Source organism: Alosa alosa, chromosome 6 (genome assembly GCF_017589495.1).
Source record: "Alosa alosa isolate M-15738 ecotype Scorff River chromosome 6, AALO_Geno_1.1, whole genome shotgun sequence".
Lineage (NCBI taxonomy): Eukaryota > Metazoa > Chordata > Actinopteri > Clupeiformes > Clupeidae > Alosa > Alosa alosa.
The window spans coordinates 35,881,839-35,903,736 of NC_063194.1; the positions used below are offsets into that span (position 1 = coordinate 35,881,839).

At 43.3% G+C, this 21,898-nt stretch overlaps 1 protein-coding gene across 1 annotated transcript in view; it reads right to left on the reverse strand.

Moving 5' to 3' along the window:
- Window positions 1-2,064: 2,064 nt before the first annotated feature.
- Window positions 2,065-21,898, reverse strand: part of LOC125296862 (zinc transporter ZIP11-like) — a gene marked incomplete in the record, with an annotated part of 51,936 nt that continues 32,102 nt past the window's right edge. The window contains 4 exon segments of the mRNA XM_048246976.1: window positions 2,065-2,186; window positions 5,707-5,865; window positions 9,375-9,473; window positions 17,976-18,045. Of these exon segments, the coding sequence (XP_048102933.1) occupies window positions 2,108-2,186; window positions 5,707-5,865; window positions 9,375-9,473; window positions 17,976-18,045 (407 nt within the window).

Genomic DNA, 21,898 nt, shown 5'->3' on the forward strand with positions numbered 1-21,898 from the left:
CAATGTGCTGTGTATTGGGGGCAGTGTGCTGTAAGTATGTTGGGGATGTGTGTTGGAGAAGCTTCCTGATGAAATAATGTGCTGTGTATGTAAGGGGCAGGGACTTACTATTGCAAGCAGAGTACTGTATGTAATGTATGTGAGTGATGACAGTGAAGATGTGTGTGTGGGCGGGAGGGGAGTGCATGTTTGATAACCAGAAATGTTTGATAACCAGTTATCAACAATCGCGTAACCAAATATCGGTGCTGTGTAGGCTATGTTTCACATTCCCTTTTAATTCTGATCCTCTAATAAGTCTACAGTTGTCATCATAGATAGGTTGTTGCATAACTTAGTAGAATTTGCAAGATGTACAGAATTCAGACATATACAGATATCGCCCACACACACACTCATACACACACACACACACACATCCTCAAGATATACAGAATTCAGACATATACAGAGCAGAGGCCACATTTCATTCAGCTTTTATCCAAAGCTACTTACAAAAAGAGCGTCTCTGAATGCATAACACATCAAGCCTTGAAGCAGATGGGCTACAACGGTGCCAGGTCTGTCCGCTAGGAACAGCACAGTGAGGCGGCACCTCACACAGGCTCACCTGACGACTGTACAAATTGAGCATTCTTTGTTCCAGGGTTTTGCTGAACCATGGATTTTAGGAATGTTTATCACAGCACATCCTTACATAGGACACGGACTAGACAGGACACAGACCGCATAGGACACGAACCACGCAGGACACGGACTGCGCAGGACACACGGACTGCAGAGGAATCCCTGAGACGGCTAATTGGAGGTGTGACAAATGGTTTGCATAAATTGTTGGGTAGTAACGGATTACATGTCATCTGGATTACGTCATCAGATTACAGATCAAATAACTATAATAAGTATACTATCGGCAGTAAACCTCACACTCACACTTCTACACCTCACACTCCTACACTTCACACCCCTACACCTCACACTCCTACACCTCACACTTACCCCCCATACACCTCACACTCACTCACCCCCCATACACCTCACACACCTACACCTCACACTCCTACACCTCACACCCCCCATACCTACACCTCACACTCCTACACCTCACACTCCCACACCTCCCCCCCATACACCTCACACTCACTCACCCCCCATACACCTCACACCCCCCATACCTACACCTTACACTCCTACACCTCCCACTCCCCCTACACCTCACACTCCTACACCTCACACTCAATTCAGGTCACAGCACCAATGGAACCTGCGTAGTATCACATATCAGTCTCCTCCCCACTGCTCATCTGTGTATCTGTGTGTGTGTTCAGCAGGAAATATACAATATACTCAATCATGGCTGTTTATTACATCATCATCATCATCACATCACTCTGGCCTTCTATTCAGTTGTGTCTGTACTACATATACACACGTATACACACACATACACACACACACACACACTCATCCTCACACACACTCATATACATACACACACACACACACATCCTCTCTCACAAACACACACACACAAATATCCTCTCTCTCACACACACACACACACCCTCTGTTTATTACATCATCACCACATCACTCTGGCCTTCTATTCAGTTGTGTCTGTACTACATATCCACACGTATACACACACACACTCATACACACACATCCTCAGACACACACACACATATACACACACATACACATCCTCACACATACACACTCATACACACACATCCTCTCACACACTCATATACACACACACACACACACTCATATACATACACACACACACACACATCCTCTCTCACACACACACACACACACAAATATCCCCTCTCACACACACACACACACACCCTCTTTCACACTCACACAGAACACAATGGCAGATGGTCCCCCCCTGCAGCAGTGATTCCAGATCACACACACTTCAGGTGCGAGGAATGTGAGGAGTGTCCTCCTCTGTCCAGCCCGTTGGCCCCAAACCCACAAGATTTCAGATCAAAAATTAAAACAAAAACCCGAAGGCGGTCCTCAATGACCGAAATCCGCATTACCCCTCCACGCTTGAATGACATCAGCAGAGTTTTTTATCCAATGGGAGGCCTCAACCCAGGCCCACGTCCAGTGACATCATCACGATGAAACCCAGGATAGAAGTCCATGAGGCCAACTTCCCGTTGCCACTGTAACAGACACACACACACACACACACACACACACGAGTTATATACTAACAGGTTATACACACCAAATGACTACATAGATCTATGCATAGTCATTGTACAGACACATCAGATACACACGCACACGTCAGAGTTACACACACACATCGTTGATGAGGATTTCAGGTGTAGGGTTGGGTATCGTTTGGGTTTATCGATACGATTCTTCATCCCGATACTTTTAAAAGCGGTGCGGTGCGGAAGCGGTGCCTGAACCGTACTTTGTTTTAAAATGTTTTAAATTAAAATGGTCTAAAGCATGCATTGCTTTTTTTTATTGATAAGACAAATTTTAACATGAAATTGAACTGTTATATTCAATTTACTATCAATATATCATTGCTCCTACTGAATAATACATTTAAATGTTAAAACAGCTGCATGCATCAATAATGTAATGGTGTAAAGCTCTGCTTTCAAGTTTACCCAGTCTAGCGGTTTTGCCATAATGTATGTTAAAAAACCGGCCATTAAACTGCCAGGTCATGGACAACGCATTGGCAAGCAAAGCTAATGATAAACATGGACTCTATTTTCCAGTTAATTCAGTGTGTTCCCAAATGCTTCCAGTTCCCCAATGCTTGTAGTTTTGAACACTTTTAGGCTACATGTCGATGTTGAAGTGTTTAGATTCCCAGCGCCAGCCTTAGTATTTTAACAGCAACTATGGCTACGCGCTAACACCAGTCAGCTGAGTTTAATTAGCGATAGCGATGCGGAGATGGTTTCGCAGCCCCTTTGACAGCTCAGTGACGTCGGGTATGTAACCTACATATTTATGTTTTTGCCAGTTAACTTTTAACGCAGTCTTCATATTCATTTGTGATGCTATATGGGCCTCATGCACATGAAAGATTAATATCATGCCATTAAATTATGCTTTTTGTTTAACACATCCGTGAAATAAAGTTTACAACTTTGCTGATAAATTTCAAATAAAATATCAGTTAGCGCATTAGCAAGGATATTGTGTAATGTATAGGCTAGCCTACTGTTGATGTTGTTTCATAGCTTTTTGCTTGTGTGTAATTAGGCAGGCCCACTGCTAGATTTTGACAGGAGCTGTGATGTCGCTTTAAGAGTAAGCTACTTGGGCTCCGCATAGCTGTCAAACACTGTCCACTTTCGTCTATGTGGTGCACCCCTCTGGTTTATACATCCAGTGTATCATATGTTAGCTACCTGTATCTGGATGTGTTGCTATCAGAAACAAGACATTAGAGATGGCATGACATGCAGTGATACCTAGGTATAAAAAAATAGCGAGGAGCGCATTAAAAATAACGATACTTACCGTCATGAGGGCACGAAATCCACATTGTTATTGATCCAGTTACTACCGTTTATTCGGCACCGGTGCCATATTAGAACCGTGTTTCAGTGCCCAACCCGATTCAAGGTGCCGATGTGCTCTTCCACACCTGGGAATCACGGCCGTACCTGTGAGGTTGCTCTCCTGGGAGAGTGATGAGGAAGGCGGCTCAGGGGTGAGAGGATGTGTGTGTGTGTGTGTATGTGTGTGTGTGTGTGTGTGTATGTGTGTATGAGTGTGTGTGTGTGTATGTGTGTGTGTGTGTGTGTGTGTGTGTGTAAGGGTGAGTGTGTGTGTGCGCGTGTGTGTGATGTGTGTGTATTAGAGTGCTCGCGGTTCATGTGGTAGACGAAGCGGTATAAATCGCGGTTAGGTGCATGAATTTACCGCGGAGAATACCGCGGTATAAAAACATAAAACTTCGTTAATGGTATTAATTAATGTCATGCGCCAATTACTGTTAGAAATGCTTGAGAGGTTACGGGAGTTCTTTAGCGACACCTAGCATTAATCTGTGGCCATGCTTAAGCTCTATGAAGCTCTGATTGAAACCTATGTTTTTGTCAGATGGTTAGTGGAATCAGTCAGTCAGAGATAGTAGCACTAAGGTGGCGACACACATTAGAGGATCAGCTTTCCAGGTCCTTAGGTTTGGGAACTTCAGTTACAGTAGTACAGGCGAGAGTGGTGGATAAGAAGCTATTATTAATGCGGCATTGTTCAGCAGTTGTTGGGTATGTAAGTGGAAATATATGCTACACATGTTGAAGCCATCGCAGATGATGTAGGCTACCAATCACGAAATGAGAAAAAAAAAAAAAAAAAAAAAACTTCCCTATAAGCTACCCAGCTGGATACACCTTTAAATACGACTAGAAACCCTATGGCTTAAATTAAATGATTTGGTAATGACAGAGAAGCCATGTAAATCAGTGAGTGAAATTACTTTTATGTTGGGGTAACTTGTAACTTCTCACATGAGGAGCTGGTAGTGTTAAGTGCATAGACAGTAAGTGTCAACGCTAACCAGGCTAATAAACAAACCATGCTACGGTGAGTTAACGTCGAAGGGCAAAGTCATGTGACTTCTAGTTGTAGTCTGTTTATGAAATGAAAGGAGCAATTTCGTTTTTTTTAAAAGAAGAGCCAAAATAGTGTGATATTTTCACAGTTAGTAGGCTAGATTATTTCTCTACACACACTGAAAAATATTGAGGCAAATTGTAGACCCTTCCATATACAACTAAACACAGATGTTGAAGGTCTTGCTTAAGTGGATTTTAAAATCATTATTCTATGTAATTTGCACTTTCAGAAATAAGAGATGCTGTAGGCCTATTTTAAGTTTTATAGCTGATTGTCTTATTTTGTTTACAACTTACAGATGGAGTCTGGGTACTTATTGTACTGTTTAGCCTACAGCTTACACACTTCAGGCTGTTGCAGATAGCTCAGGGACTGTATGACACTAGGTGGTACAGCCTGATACATGCACAATAAAAAAAAAAAATTGCTTTCTGCATTTTTGGTTTTGCTTTTCCCTCCATTGTACCCGGCTTCGTACCGGACCGTGATGTCCGAACGAGGGGTATGAGAGCCGAACCGTGACTTCTGTGTACCGTTACACCCCTAGTGTGTATGAGTGTGTGTGTGTGTGTGTGTATGTGAGTGTGTATGAGTGTGAGTGTGTGTGTGTGTGTGCGTGTATGAGTGTGTGTGTGTAAGTGAGTGTGTGTGTGCGTGTGTGAGTGTGTGTGTGTGTGTGTGTATGAGTGTGTGTGAGTGTGTGTGTGTATGAGTGTGTGTGTATGAGTGTGTGTGTATGAGTGTGTGTATGAGTGTATTTGTGTGTGTGTATGAGTGTAAGTGTGTGTATGTGTGTGTGTATGAGTGTGTGTGTGTGTGTGTGTGTGGTGGTGTGTGTGTGTATGTGTGTGTGTAAGTGTGTGTGTGTGAGTGTGTGTGTGAGTGTGTGTGTGTGTGTGAGTGTGTATGAGTGTATGTGTGTGTGTGTATAGTGTGTGTGTGTGTATAGTGGTGTGTGTGTGTATGAGTGTGTGTGTATGAGTGGTGTGTGTGTGTATGAGTGTGTGTGTGTATGAGTGTGAGTGTGTGTATGAGTGTGTGTGCATGGGAAGGCGCTCCGTTGTCCAGAGAAACAGAACTCACCTGACCTGCGCCTCAGGAATGATGTCATCCACCACCACGTACACCATGGCCCCGGCAGCGAACGCCAGAGCGTAGGGCAGCAACGGCTCCGCCAGCACCACCGCAAACGCGCCTAGCAACCCCGCTACCGGCTCCACCATCCCGCTCAACTGCCCGTACCTGGGCAGGGAAATGGAGATCAGACATCACTTTACACGTTCCTTTATTACTGTACAGCAGCGTTTCTCAAACTGTAGGTGACATGCCAGGTGGGGCGCGAACTGACGTGAATAACAGGAGTTTATTTATTTATTTACTTTATCTGTAGTCTGGGCCCATTAACACCGATGCATAATGGGCTTTCATGTTATTCACAGGGGCTTCGTCAAAGTCAAGTCAAAGTCAGCTTGTGTCAATTTCTTCACATGTTCCCAGACATACAAAGAGATCGGAAATTCACGTTTCTCCTATCAGGTGAGACAGAGACATATTTTATAATTTAGGTCCACAGATAAACCTTAACATTCAAAGTAAACAAAAAGAGTAAGTAAATAGAATTAAATAAGAGGGCATATAGTAATGAAAAATAAGAGCAGCAAAATTTGGTTGAAATTATTGCATAGACAGTCAATAAAATACTAGTGCAAAAGTCAGACCAATAAAAGGCTTAGGTGGTTCTGTTTGACCCTAAGTAAGAAGAAAGTGGCATAGGTAAAGTTGCAAGTTATGTAGAGCAGCAGAAGTGTTTGTGTTTTCAGGACAACAACTTACCAAGTTGTAAAAGTGTACAAGTGTGCAAGTGGATTAGTGCAGGCGGCCATTTTGGGTCCAATGTCCAGGATGTTAGTGTGTGGCTGAGGGTGGAGGGGGAGAGGAGGGGAGAGAGTTCAGCATCACACAACTGGTGTATGGAAGCTGTTGGTGAGTCTGGTAGTGGCGGGAGGCAGGAGCTGCAACCTCTTCCCAGAGGGCAGTAGGATCAAACAGGACAGAGAGGGTGACTTGCATGCTCACAATTTTAGTGCCTTTGGCGGTGAGGTGGGAGGTGTAAATGTCCTTCAGGGAGGAGTGAAGCACCAATAATCCCCTTCCAGCTGTGTTCACTATATTGCCGCAGGGCTTTCCTGTTGTATTCAGTGCAGCTTCCCACACAGCGATACAGCTGGAGAGGATGCTCTCAATGGTGCCCCTCGGGTAGAATGTGGTCATGATGGCTGAGGTGGAGCACTTGCTCGCCTGAGTTTCCGCAGGGAAGTACAGGCGGCGCTGAGCCTCGCCAGTGATGGCAGTGTTGGTGGTCCAGGAGGTCTTCACTGATGCGCACCCCCAGGAATTTGTTGCTGCTTCGCTCTCTCCATTCACAGCACCGCCGATGGCTGTGGCAGGTGTTGGGTGTGACCTCTCCGAAGTCAACAACAATCTCTCTTTTGGTCTTGCTGGCGTGCTCAGCAGGAGGTTGTTGTCCCTTGCACCACGCGGGTCAGATGAAGTGCAGCTCCAACCTGTATTGAGTCATGCCGCCCTTGGTGATGAGACCCCACCAAGTTATTGGGGCCGTCAGCAAATTTCACTATGTGATTGTTGCTGGGTTGCAGTGCAGTCATCGTCCAGTAGGTGAAGCAGCCGGACTGGAGCCTGCAGGCAAGGGGGCCCCCGGTGCTCAGTGTGATGCTGCTTTGAGGTATTGTTGCCAACCGTACTACTTGGGGCCTCTTGACAGAGGAAGTCCAGTAGCCAGTTGCAGAGGTAGGTACTGAGTCCCAGTTTGTCAAGTTTGCAGATGAGTTGTTGTGGTATTATGGTGTTGAATGCAAGAACTGAAGTCTATAAACAGCAAGTACATATGAGTCTCTTTTTCCAGGTGGGTGAGGGCTGGGTGGAGGGCAGAGCAGATTGCATCCTCTGTAGACCGCTTTGGCTTCGGTATGCAAACTGGAAGGGTCCAGGGTGGGGAGAAGAATGGCTTTGATATGTGACATGACAAGCCCGCTCGGCTAACTTCATGATGATGGGTGTCAGTGCCACAGGGCGGTAGTCGTGAAGCAGGATGGAGCAGTTTTTCTTCGCACAGGTATGATGGTGGCAGCTTTGAAACATGATGGGACGATGGCTTGCTTCAGGGAAGTGTCAAAGGCGTTTTTAGTTAGTCCGACCTACATGAGATTTTGAGCGTTTTGTGGTGGTGAATTTCATCAAAACCCGGCCCTTAAAAGCGTGTCCTATTCTCCGCACTTGAAAGAGATAGCTGACCAAAAGGCTGTACTGTTTCACAGCGAGGCAAGGTGGCTTTCGAGGGAAGTGCTGTCGCGATGTTTGAGCTCGAGTCGCCTCTTCTTGGAGGAAGAGGCGATGTTTGAATCTGCAAGCCGTTCACTAATGAACATTTCTGACGAAGCTGAGCCTATCTTAGCTGATATATTTGATATATCTTAGCGATACATTTGAGTTAAATGTCCAGTTACAAGGCAAAAAACAAGCACCTACCTCACCTAGCAAAAGTAAGATTACTGCATTCACCAAAAACTCGAGCATGGGACAGGCCTCGATTGCGACAGTATTATGCCTTTTGAGATTTCTAGGCTAAATCGCTGAAGAAGCGTCTGATTGGGAGGCACTCTTGTGATCCCATGTATTAAACAGTAGGCCTACATCACATCCCTGCAAGTTTATTTCAAAATATTTCCCCAACCAGCAGTGCTCGGGGTATGACTGGATTATGGATCCATTTAATGCAGCATGTTGGTATTTCATTGAACATATAGTACAATGCTGTAAAATGGCCTATGCTTCCTAATATGTTGCTGGAAAACAGAAATATGTGTGTTATGTATTTATTTATTATTATATCTGCAGCACCAGCTTATTTTAACTCTGTTGAAGAGGATACATTTAGAACTTGTCCTTATTTCAATAAATTTGACAATTTTAAGCTTGACCTACCACTTTCTTAAAGCGATGAGGGACAGGTGGGGCTCGAGAATGCCCCCTTGATTAAAGTGGGGAATGTAAGAAAAAGTTTGAGAACCACTGCTGTACAGGTTCCTTTCTCACTTTACAGGTTCCTTTATTACTGTACAGGTTCCTTTCTCACTTTACAGGTTCCTTTCTCACTTTACAGGTTCCTTAATTACTTGTAAAAATAAAACTGTTTACCTATAGAGTAAAGCCATGACATAGCATTGTCAAGGCAACAATAGAGTACTGAAGCCATGACGTAGCGTAGTCAAGGCAACAATAGAGTACTGAAGCCATGATGTAGCGTTGTAAATGCAAAATATAGAGAACTGAAGCCATGACGTAGTGTTGTCAAGGCAGCAATTGCTCTGCATCTAAACAAATCAATCTAACCATATAATAGTAATCACCAGAGTGATGGCTTTCTTAGTCTATTCAAATAATTTTCAATGTTTCCAAAACGTTAGTATATTTTTTTTACACTGTAGGAATCACATACTACAACATATATTCATACCAACACAATTCATTTTGTGACTACAGAGTTTTATTTTAGCTTTATTTTTGAGGCAAAAAACGTCACTCGTCACACAGCTGTCAGCATTTGATAAGACGTGACGTGGTCCAGTGATGCCTATTGGGGCAGGTCTCTTGGCACACTGCCTGATCTTTTCCTTCAGAATCTCAGTGTAGCCTCTTGCTTTAGTGTGTGTGTGTGTGTGTGTGTGTCTCACCAGAAACTCCTCCAGGTGGAAACTCCCGAGCCCCTCAGAGGCAAGCTCACTGCAAGGCCTTCTGGGAAATTCTGGATGCCAATCCCGATGGCCAAATTTCTGCGCGCACACACACACAGATGTCTTACAAAACATAAACACACAAAATCCTTGTGACAGTAGTACACATTTAATCACACACACACACACTTCAGATTCTCATGACAGTAGTACACATTTAACATAATCACACACTCTCTCTCTCTCTCTCTCTCTCCCTCTGTGAGTGTGTGTGTGTGTTTGTCTGTCTGTATGTATGTAAAGTAAATCAGGTTTGTAGGCCAAGTGTACACAAGGAATTTGGTCTCTGTGTTTATACCGGATCAGTGTTTGCATATTTAATACGTTTCATACACGTGTTTCAACACTGCATTTCGGTCGTTGCTTTTACCTTACCATTACCTTACGCATGCCAGTTATGTATCCACCAGCTGCCTGCCTGCAGCCTACTTCCAAAACTCCAAAGCTGCTTGCTGTCAGATTTGGTTCCGAGGGCACAAGTTCAGTGTATCAACAACACTCAGTAACAGTTTATGTGATGTGTTAATCAATTAAATTCCCAACAATTTCACAACAGCTAGTTCTGGAGTAGGCCATTCCTTATTTGGGTTTTGGGTTGCCAGGTTTTAGCCTATGACAAAACGGTTGAAATGGAAACTAAGTGATCGTGTATGTGTAGGGTGTATTTCATACACAATCTGGCAACCTGAATGGATCAATGATTTTAAAATGAAGTTTGATGGCCATGCAAATTACGGAGTTTTCGGAGAAATAACAAAGCGGGGAGGTGCTGGGAGATGACCTTGAAATACGGGAGAAACCCGGGAAAAACGGGAGTGTTGACAGGTATGGTTAGAGTGTGGCAACCCGACCCGAGCCCGACGGGTCCCGACGGGTCGGGATCGGACAAATATTTAGAAATTATAGTCAGGTTCGGTTCGGGTTCGGACACATGGGGGCGATATGCATTGGAAGCTTTACATTTAAAATAGCTTATTATGTTGGGTAACCAACAGATCTGCTTTACATGATGCAAACGTTTGTTTTTTGAGAATAAAATAAAAAAGACCTAACAGCTTTCTTCCTGTGTGCAAGATTTGTTTATGTAGCCGTGACAACGCATGTGCATTTCAGGTGGCATGTCTTGGGTGACATTAAAAAAAAGTTGTTAGCCTATCAGGAGATTTTAAGATTATTTGCGTTACATACTGGTAAAGACATAGGCTACCGGTAGGCTATAAGGTCGTCTCGTTCAACTGGATGAGGATTTCCTCGAGTTGCCCCAATTAACGTCGATGCTGCATATGGATTAGTGACAGAGGCACTGTAGTTTCAAAGACTGTTGCAGTTCATTTCAAGACTTTTCGTCAAGACTAGAATTCTATTTCAATAGGCTATGCTTGCTTGGGCCTCTTGTGTTAATGTGCGCTGTGTGTGACCTGCGTGCGTGCACGCTCATCTGATTCCATTTCCGGAATTTCCATTTGTTTGTTCCGTTTAATGAGCTAAAGACAGGCTATCCACAAACGTGAACGTTTAATCACTAGCATGGGAATAACTGGGCTAAAGACAGGCTATCCACAAACGTGAACGTTTAATCACTAGCATGGGAATAACTTGGCTAAAGACAGGCTATCCACAAACGTGAACGTTTAATCACTAGCATGGGAATAACTGGGCTAAAGACAGGGCTATCCACAAAGCGTGAGCGTTTAATCACTAGCATGGGAATAACTGGGCTAAAGACAGGCTATCCAAACGTGGAGCGTTTAATCACTAGCATGGGAATAACTGGGCTAAAGACAGGCTATCCACTAGCATTGAGCGTTTAATCACTAGCATGGGAATAACTGGGCTAAAGACAGGCTATCCACAAACGTGAACGTTTAATCACTAGCATGGGAATAACTGGGCTAAAGACAGGCTATCCACTAACGTGAACGTTTAATCACTAGCATGGGAATAACTGGGCTAAAGACAGGCTATCCACAAACGTGAACGTTTAATCACTAGCATGGGAATAACTGGGCTAAAGACAGGCTATCCACAAACGTGAACGTTTAATCACTAGCATGGGAATAACTGGGCTAAAGACAGGCTATCCACTAACGTGAACGTTTAATCACTAGCATGGGAATAACTGGGCTAAAAGCCGGGCTTGGGGCTAATCACTAGCATGGGAATAACTGGGCTGAAACGGGCTATCCACAAACGTGAGCGTTTAATCACTAGCATGGGAATAACTGGGCTAAAGACAGGCTATCCACAAACGTGAGCGTTTAATCACTAGCATGGGAATAACTGGGCTAAAAAGACGGGCTATCCACTGGGCTACGGGCTATCCTTGAGCGTTTAATCACTAGCATGGAATAACTGGGCTAAAGACAGGCTATCCACAAACGTGAACGTTTAATCACTAGCATGGGAATAACTGGGCTAAAGACAGGCTATCCACAAACGTGAACGTTTAATCACTAGCATGGGAATAACTGGGCTAAAGACAGGCTATCCACAAACGTGAACGTTTAATCACTAGCATGGGAATAACTGGGCTAAAGACAGGCTATCCACAAAGCGTGGCGTTTAATCACTAGCATGGGAATAACTGGGCTAAAGAAAGACAGGCTATCCACTGGCGCGTGGCGTTTAATCACTAGCATGGGAATAACTGAGGCATCATCTGCGTCGGGCCGGGTCAGGTTGGACATAAAATTAAAATGCCTGTCGAGGGTTGGTTAGGGTTGGACGCCAACTCTGTCGGATGCGGGCCGGGTTCGGACAGAAATTTGCGTCCCGAACCGCACTCTAGAGAGTGTATGTGTGTGTGAGTGTGTGTTGTACCTTTGTGGCTTCTCATGTAATACTGCAAACACACACATTTTCAACTGGCTGTTTGGAGCACTGTGAGTGTAATGTCATGTGCTCCTTGATTGTGTGTGCGTGTGTGTGTGTGTATATGTGTGTGTGTGTACTGTATATGTGTATGCGTGTGTGTGTGCGCCTGGTGTGTGTGTGTGTGTGTGTTTGTGTGTGTGTGTAGGGTACATAGACACTGGAGTAAAGAGCAGAACAAAGCAGCTAGAGAGATGGAGAAATACACAGAACACACACACACACACACACACACCAAGCACACACACACACACCAGGTGCACACACACACACACACCAACCTTGAATTTCCACTGGGGATCAATAAAGTATCTATCTATCTATCTATCTATCTATCTATCTATCTACACACCAGGGGCCGTATTCACAAAGCCTTTTATCTTACCACTAGGAATTACTCTAACTTTCGCTCAAAAAAGATTTTAGCTAGGAGTTTTTCTCTTAAAAGTTATTCACAAAGCCTTTCAGACCTACTCTTAGTAAGGAAAAATGACAATCCCTAAGTGAGTAGCCCGTTGCTATGGATGGCGTCATTACTCATGCGAGCTTGACTGAAGTGACCACCTCGATTGGCTGATGATTGTAGCGTGGGAATGATTCCAAACACCTCCCTTACGATAATGAGTGACAGGTGACAGGTCTGAGAATGCGTAAGCTACACAAGTAGTCTTGAGAAGGGCGGAAGATGATGAATAACTGAATAAAAGGCCTAGCCTAAATGAATAAAGAGTAAGGCAAAACAAAATAGCCTAGTAGCCTAATAAAACATAGGCCTATGGATTGATGCAGTAGGCTAGGCTATCTTTGCAACATTATTAAATTAATCTGTCACCATATGCCTACGTTTGCAAAGAGGAGAACATTTTAATTTGATTCACAATTCAACGTTACATTTAATTTACATGTTGACAATGAGTAGTTTTGGTTGTTGTTGGTGGCGTTATGGCATCCCTTTTATGCCTACAATGCAAAATTGTTTCCCTCCACGATTGGAAGCTCCTGTTAGCATACCCATTTCAAAACATCATAGCGTGAAATGCCACAAAAGCTGTTTGTGAATAGGTCTTAGTGAGTTAGGAGTCCTCTCGACTTCTTTTAGGCTGTCCCAGACTTAGGTGCTACTTTTAGGTTTAAAATGCTTCGTGAATTACTTTTAGTGAAACAAATTAGGAGTCCTAAAGTTAGGAGTGACACACCCATTATTTTTAGGAGTTGCTCCTAAATTCGCCACTTAGGACCTACTTTTAGCCTTAAAATTCTTTGTGAATACGGGCCCTGGCAATGGGAAATAGGAAAATTAACATGCAAAACCGCTGGTGTCCACTAGATGGCAGCATTGGGTAGCACATGTGAGGAAATGACATTTACATACACAGACTGCTCACAGAACTCTACACGCATATGAAGGTATATTGGGTGCAAAAGTGGCGAGCACATTTAACTGCAGATTTTGCATGTGCACACTAAAGTCATAAATGTGTAACAGTAAAGTTGAAGTTGTACATATTTTTTTATATCTTGTTAACATAAAAAAATAGGGGCTCTGAGGTTCACAAATCCTTTTTACAGGTACACAAATCCTATCCTGTGAGTCACAACTTTCAAGAGTCCGCCTTCTCGACACTTTGCTCAATCGTTGCAAGCGCGGTTGGTGCGAAACACAGTTGCACATCCGTGTTTCATAATCTGAGAACATGCACAAAATGTGTGCATTTGTAAACCCAAATGTGAACTAATGCATCCAAAGTTGTGCATCTGAGAAATGATTTCTCATTAATAAAATTCTACAGATCGCTTTTTGATTTTCTTACCCGACTACAAGTCAATTGATACAAGTCCTCGAATCTGCTTCTCTGGAAAGTGATACTTTGCTCCTGGCTAGGTGTTACAATAGGACAAAAGATTCCAATAATAATGCCGCGTCGGTAGTCGTCGAGGAAAACAAAGGCGGCGGATCTGGATCGGCTCAGACTACCATTGCCTGCTCATAAGGTAAAGTAACATGATAATAATATGAAGAAAGTTATCTTGTTTTGTTGGTTTACATTATCATGACAGCTATGTTTAAGCTTAGTTTACCTGCTTGCTAAAATCCTCCAGTGGCAGATCAAGCTAGCTATAAGCTAGATAAATAACTAGTTTAAGTACAGAAATATAGCACTGCTTTCGTCCAAAATCGTTAGGACACACAATCTGACACAATCGTTCTGCAATTTTCGAACAGCTGACTTGTATCTTGCACGAAGACTATTGGATAGTGCTAGGCAAGTTAGCAATTGTTTACTGTGCAGACATTATGAATAATAATTATCGTAAAACTTAACACCGCACACCGCAACATTTTTTTCCTCGCTTTGTGCAAGAAAAACTATAAATCGTGTGTCCTTCATTGATAAGGAAACATGCTGAGGTTACTTACTTTATGAGCAGGCAATGGTAGTCTGGCGATCCAGGATCCAGATCCGGCCCCTTGTTTTCTCGTCGATTAAACCGGCGTGCACACATACAAATCGTTTTGCTCTATTATATCACCTAGCCAGGAGCAAAAGTATCATCACTTTCGTGAAGCAGATTCGAGCACTTGAATCAATTGACTTGTAGTCGTGCAAGAAAATCAAAGCGATCTGTAGAATTTTATTAAATTATTTCACAGATGCACCGGATGCATTAGTTCACATTTGGGTTTACAAATGCACAAATGTTGTGCATGTTCTCAGATTATGAAACAGGATGTGCAAATGTGTTCGCGCAACTGCACTGCAACGATTGGAACAAAAGTGTCAGTCGTGACTCTTGAAAGTTGTGACTCACCGCGATGGGATTTGTGTACCTGTAAAAAGGATTTGTGAACCCGTAACCCCCTATTTTGTGTTAACAAGATATAAAAAATATGTACAACTTCAACTTTACTGTTACACATTTACTGACTTTAGGTGTGCACATGCAAATCTGCAGTTAAATGTGCTGTAAGCCTTTTTGCACCCAATATACCTTCATACACGCAGTGACTGTGTGACCAATTGGTCTCTACACACACACAGCAGTGTTTCTCTTCCTCACACACACACACAGCAGTGTTTCTCTTCCTCACACACACACACACAGCAGTGTTTCTCTTCCTCACACACACACACAGCAGTGTTTCTCTTCCCTCCACACCCAGCAGTGTTTCTCTTCCACCACACACACACACGGCAGTGTTTATGTTCCTCCACACACACACTGACACCGGGATCGTTTCAGTGTTTTCATCACGCACGCACACACACACCACAGCAGTGTTTCTCTTCCTCCCACACACACACCACACACAGCAGTGTTTTCTCCCTCACACCACACACACACACTGACGGTGTTTCTGTTCCTCACACACACACACACACACACACACAGCAGTGTTTCTCTTCCTCACACACACACACACACAGCAGTGTTTCTCTTCCCTCACACACACACACACACACAGCAGTGTTTCTGTTCCTCACACACACACACACACACACACAGCAGTGTTTCTGTTCCTCACACACACACACACACACACACACACACACACCAGTGTCTCTCTTCCTCACACACACACACAGCAGTGTTTCTGTTCCTCACACACATCAGTGTTTCTGATCCTCACACACACACACACACACACACACACACAGCAGTGTTTCTGTTCCTCCACACACACACACACACACAGCAGTGTTTCCTCACACACACACACACACACACACACACACACACACACAGCAGTGTTTCTGTTCCTCACACACACACACACACACACAGCAGTGTTTCTGTTCCTCACACACACACGCGCACACCCATCACCCCCATCACCCCCACGCGTGGACAATATTAGTCTCCCCCCAACCACAGACTGTTCACCCCCCAACCACAGACTGGGAGGCGCTACAGACTTACTATACTATTTACTAACGTACAGCGTTCAAGAATATGTGACTTTTTAGAGCAGGAGATGTATAAATGGGCTGGATAAACTAAGAGCAGGAGATGTATAAATGGGCTGGATAAACTAGTTTAGAGCAGGAGATGTATAAATGGGCTGGATAAACTAAGTTGGGATGGTCAAGGAAGCAGTAAACAACCAGATATACAGCAGCTCTGCGTGGAAATATTTGGATTCATGTATTTTGGCAAGTTACACCCCCGACGTGTGTGTGTGTGTGTGTGTGTGTGTGCATGCCTCTGAGTGAGTGTGTGTGTGTGTGTGTGTATGGTTCTGTATGTGTGTGTGTGTGTGTGTATACCTCTGAGTGTGTGTGTGTGTATGGTTCTGTATGTGTGTGTGTGTGTGTGTATGGTTCTGCATGTGTGTCTGTGTGTATGGTTCTGTATGTGTGTGTGTGTGTTTCTGTGTGTGTGTGTGTGTGTGTGTGTGTGTGTGTGTGTATGGTTCTGTATGTATGTGTGTGTGTGTGTGTGTGTGTGTGTTAGGGCTGGGCGATATATCGGTATTACGACTACGACCGATATATTTTTGAAAACGATATGTAGTTGAGACAATACCGGTAATATGTCAAATAATTGGCCATTTTATCAAAGCCACTTGCTCTTCTGTGTTCAGACCATTCAGATAGCCGCAGCTCTGCTCAACTCGCGCCCCTTAAGCGTGTTGCGTTCTCCTCGCAGCACTACAAACTTTCAAACATGGCCGGACACTGAGTCAGATTTTGTTTACCTTAATCAGAGGTTGGTGCTGATGCCTATTCGTCGGCACATCAGCGGCTAGACCGAGAATTCGTTGTGAAATCAAAATTCCACTGGAGCTCCAAGTGGTGTTGTACCACGCAGATTTAAGTTACAACACTGTTTACAGCTCTTCGACTCACGGTAAAATGTCATTTTGGTACATAACCTAGCTAATTTAAATACACCGATGAATGCTTGCGTTTAGAGAGTAGCAGATCTAGTCCTCAGGGGACAAGCATTACACGCTGATTTTATTAAGAGGATATGCACGCGACTTCGCGTAGCAGTTAGGGCATCATTTTTATGATTCCTGAAACCCCATTCAATCGTCGTGTAGTGATTTTTCTTCTAGAATAGAAACATGCAAAAATGAACGCATACAAAAGCGCCGGTGGCGTCTATCACACTCTTGATGAGTGACTCAGTTCACGTTGTTTAAGTAGCCTAATTGTTTAAAACTATTTTTGTTGTTGATAGCAACATGTCTAGGCCATCATAGTCTACATTTGCTTGTCATCTAGGCCCTATCAAACCCTTACAGGTAAAAAAAAAGCTGCATTGTGTGACAAAACTGCAGGTTTTTCAATATTATTGTGCCCAAAAAATGGCCCTATTGCATTGTGCAGTACAATGTAGGCCTCGTTGTCAGTCAGGGTCAACTTTTGGTCTTTTGTTATTTGCACAGCTTTATCAGAGCAACTGTAGCCTATGCCTATTGTAGGCCTATGTTATTGTTTACACTTTTTTTGCACAGCTCTGTTAGAGCAGTCTGAAATGAATATAATTAAAACTGGCTGTGTTGTCATAATTGTTGTGTTGAGTGAATATACCAAGCACTTCGCTCTTTCTGTTTGAAATATCAATATCGTATCGATATCGTATATCGCCAATCAGCCCCAAAATATCGGGATATCAGTTTTGGTCCATATCGCCCAGCCCTAGTGTGTGTGTGTGTCATACCTGGCACTTTCAAATGTGGCTGAAGAGGTTTTTCCGACAGCCCCAAACCCCACACCAACAGCAAGGCCCTCTGCAAGACAAACACACACACACCGGACACACACACACACACAAACTTAGGAAGAATAAGGAATGATTCACCCGCATACACAGTAGCAATGATTCACACACACACAAACACATACACACACAAACACACACACAAGCGTGTACAGGATACTACTCTGGTATGCTGTGTGTGTGACAGAGAGAGAGAGAGAGAGTGTGAGTGTGTGTGTGAGTGTGTGTGTGTGTGTGTGCGCTTGCGTGCGTGTATGTGACTGTGTGTATGCGTGCGTGAGTGTGTGTGTGTGTGTGCATGCGTGCGTGTGTGAGTGAGTGTGTGAGTGTGTGTGTGAGTGTGTGTGTGAGTGAGTGTGTGTACATGTGTGTGTGCATGCGTGAGTGTGTGTGTGTGTGTGTGAGAGAGAACCAATCACAGAGCTCAGTTTGGCGCTAAGGACCATTAGGCTCCGAAACCAATGGACGCACACACACACACACACACACACACACAGTGCAGTATGAGTTATATGGTATGATATGGTATGTAGGATATGAATCTGATGATATGGTATGTAGGATATTAATGTGATATACGGCATGTAGGATAGCCTAGAGATCCAAACCCAAATCTAGAAAGATTCAGGGTCTGGCTATGAGTAATGAAAAGGCCCAACTGAAGGGGCGGCACACACGCACACTGATCTATCTATCTATCTATCTATTTAAAGTATCTATCTATCTATCTATCTATCTATCTAAAGTATCCATCTATCTATCTATCTACCTAAAGTATCTATCTATCTATCTGAAGTATCTATCTATCTATCTATCTATTTAAAGTATCTATCTATCTATCTATCTATCTAAAGTATCCATCTATCTATCTATCTAAAGTATCTATCTATCTATCTAAAGTATCTATCTATCTATCTATTTATCTGAAGTATCTATCTATCTATCTATCTATCTATCTAAAGTATCTATCTACCTATCTATCTATCTATCTATCTATCTATCTATCTATCCATCTATCTGCATGCATTTGAAAATATCACTGCATGCCAATATTTACTAACTGATTCCAGATTTCGATGCGGACTTCGACGTTGCAGCCCATTTGAAAATCTCACGGTCATCTGTTTAGTTCGCCTCTGGCCTCGCATATATCAGATACTCCGATGAGATTGGTGCAGCTCGGCTCCAAGAGCATGGGTAATGAGCATCATTACTGGTTGCCAGAGTGACTCGCTGAGCAAATTCAAATTGGGCTTTCGCAAGTTCTCTGGATTTCCAGGGTATGTAGGATATGAATCTGATATGGTACGGTATGCACAATATGAATTTGAATGGTAAGGTATGTACAGTGGGTACTACTTTGAATTGTCCGGCTTCACGTGTGATTATCACGTGGCCTCACGCATGAATCACGCGTCTTTTATTTATATTTCCCCAGTGAAGCTGCAATGACCCAAACAACCACCAGGTGGGACTTGAGAGCAGGTTTATGTGTATGTTTAACGTTTTTTCAGCTGTTTCCACAATATTACCCCCAGATGAGCTTTCATTTTGATGGCTGATAGGCCTACAGTACGTCTCCTGCGACAGTCCCAACATTAAGCACTATAATCAAACAATTACCGGTAGGCCTAAATCCCGAAGCAAACGGAAAATCTTATGCTTTTAATATAGCCTAGGGCTGGCTTAATTCAATACATGCATCTGAATGTATATGATGGGATAGGATCAGACTATTTATGATACATAAGTCATGAATTAACAACAGACGTGTGTCAAAAATTTACTTTATTTTCCATATGGAGAAATAAGATGAGCAATATGCGCCAATGGAAGCAAAGAGTCGAACCAAGGTCAGACAAGAGAAAAGCCCTCAAACCTGAAAACACATGAGGTAAAAATGCAAAACAGCACAAAAACAAACTAAACTAACACTCATAGGCACACACACGCACACACATATTTTTGTATTGCAACATCATTGTATGAGTATGAGTGGCGTTACAACTAACCCCGCTGGGTCACAATTGTTATAAGAGATGAGCTAGCTCCTGCTATGAGATAAGCTAGCTCCTGCTAAGAGATGAGCTAGCTCCTGCTATGAGATAAGCTAGCTCCTGCTATGAAGATGAGCTAGCTCCTGCTATGAGATGACCTAGCTTGATAAGCTAGCTCCTGCTATGGGATAAGCTAGCTCCTGCTATGAAGATGAGCTAGCTCCTGCTATGGGATAAACTAGCTCCTGCTATGAGATAAGCTTGCTCCTGCTATGGGATAAACTAGCTCCTGCTATGAGATAAGCTAGCTCCTGCTATGGGTCACGATTGTTATAAGAGATGAGCTAATTCCTGCTATGAAGATGAGCTAGCTCCTGCGATGAAGATGAGCTAGCTCCTGCTATGAGATAAGCTAGCTCCTGCTATGGGTCACAATTGATATAAGAGATAAACTAGCTCCTGCTATGAAGATGAGCTAGCTCCTGCGATGAAGATAAGCTAGCTCCTGCGATGAAGATGAGCTAGCTCCTGTTATGAAGATGAGCTAGCTCCTGCTATGAGATAAGCTAGCTCCTGCTATGGGTCACGATTGTTATAAGAGATGAGCTAGCTCCTGCTATGAAGATAAGCTAGCTCCTGCTATGAAGATGAGCTAGCTCCTGCTATGAGTTGACTACATGTTTCAAAACGGTGTTAATTTTTAGCCTACAAGACGGTTATTAAGATGATACAAGATAAGAGTCAGTGAGCTGCACCCACAACTCAGTAATGGAAAGACAAGTACAGTGGGTCCCAGTTAAAAATTGACACTTCATTCACGATCAAGGTGATTCACGCAGCTGGGTGAAATGTAAGTACAACTGCAGCCGCTTGGGGGCAGCATAGTCTGCTGTGGCGTTCCACGGTCGAACCGGACGGCCCATTCGACAGCAAGGGCGTTTCTTTGTGTTTTTAGCAGCCCCTGCAACATGCTAGTCCACTGTAGCCTAAGCTTTGTACATAATGTTAAACATAGTTTTGGATTCAGTGGCAAGATTTCTTGATTGTACAGTGCCTGTCTCTCAGTAATGTTTTAAAATGAGAGCTTCGTCAGCTGGCAGTAGGCTACTTTGTCGGTAGTCATGAGAAGTTCGCTTGCTAACAGAACATAAATATGCTGCCCAGAAACCTTGTGAATAGTTCTGATTTGTTTTTACTACACTAACGAGGTTGAAATATAGCCTTTGCCTACAGCATCTCCTTAACAGTAATTCGGTCACTCAAGACTGTGCCACAGCAACCAGTGTAGGCTACATTCCTACCCAATAGGCTACTCGAAGCAGATAGCGTTGTCTGGACGGTCGAGTGGGTTAATGCACATTATATCCAGAACAGGTCTGCAACTTTCAGGCAGTTCTGAGTTCGAATCTAGGCAGGAGCAGAGCCATATGAAGGCCTAGGCCTATTGTTATCATTTTTTGCAAGGTGTTGCTCCTGGCAATACTTGTTTATCTTGAGGATAACGGGGAGTAAAAGCGACTGTTCAGCTGTTACAACTGTAGGCTACAATGATTGCAATACAAAAATATCGCGGCGTGTTAGTTTAGTGATTTTTGCACTTTTACCTCATGTGTTTTCAGGTTTGAGGGTTTTTTTTGGCAAGATTGACCTTGGTTAGACTCATATGCATATGTTATTTCTCCGTATGGAAAATAAAGTCAATTTTCGACACGTCTGTTATTAGTTCAATAAGAAGTGTTGCTTGTTAAAACATGTGACTAGTGAAACTCAAATAATTTTAGAAATATTTAGCCAAAGCCAAAAGTGTTAGAGAAGGAGAGCCGATTGCAGCTCAGATGTCTTCTTAATTTTCTTTATGCTTTAGTA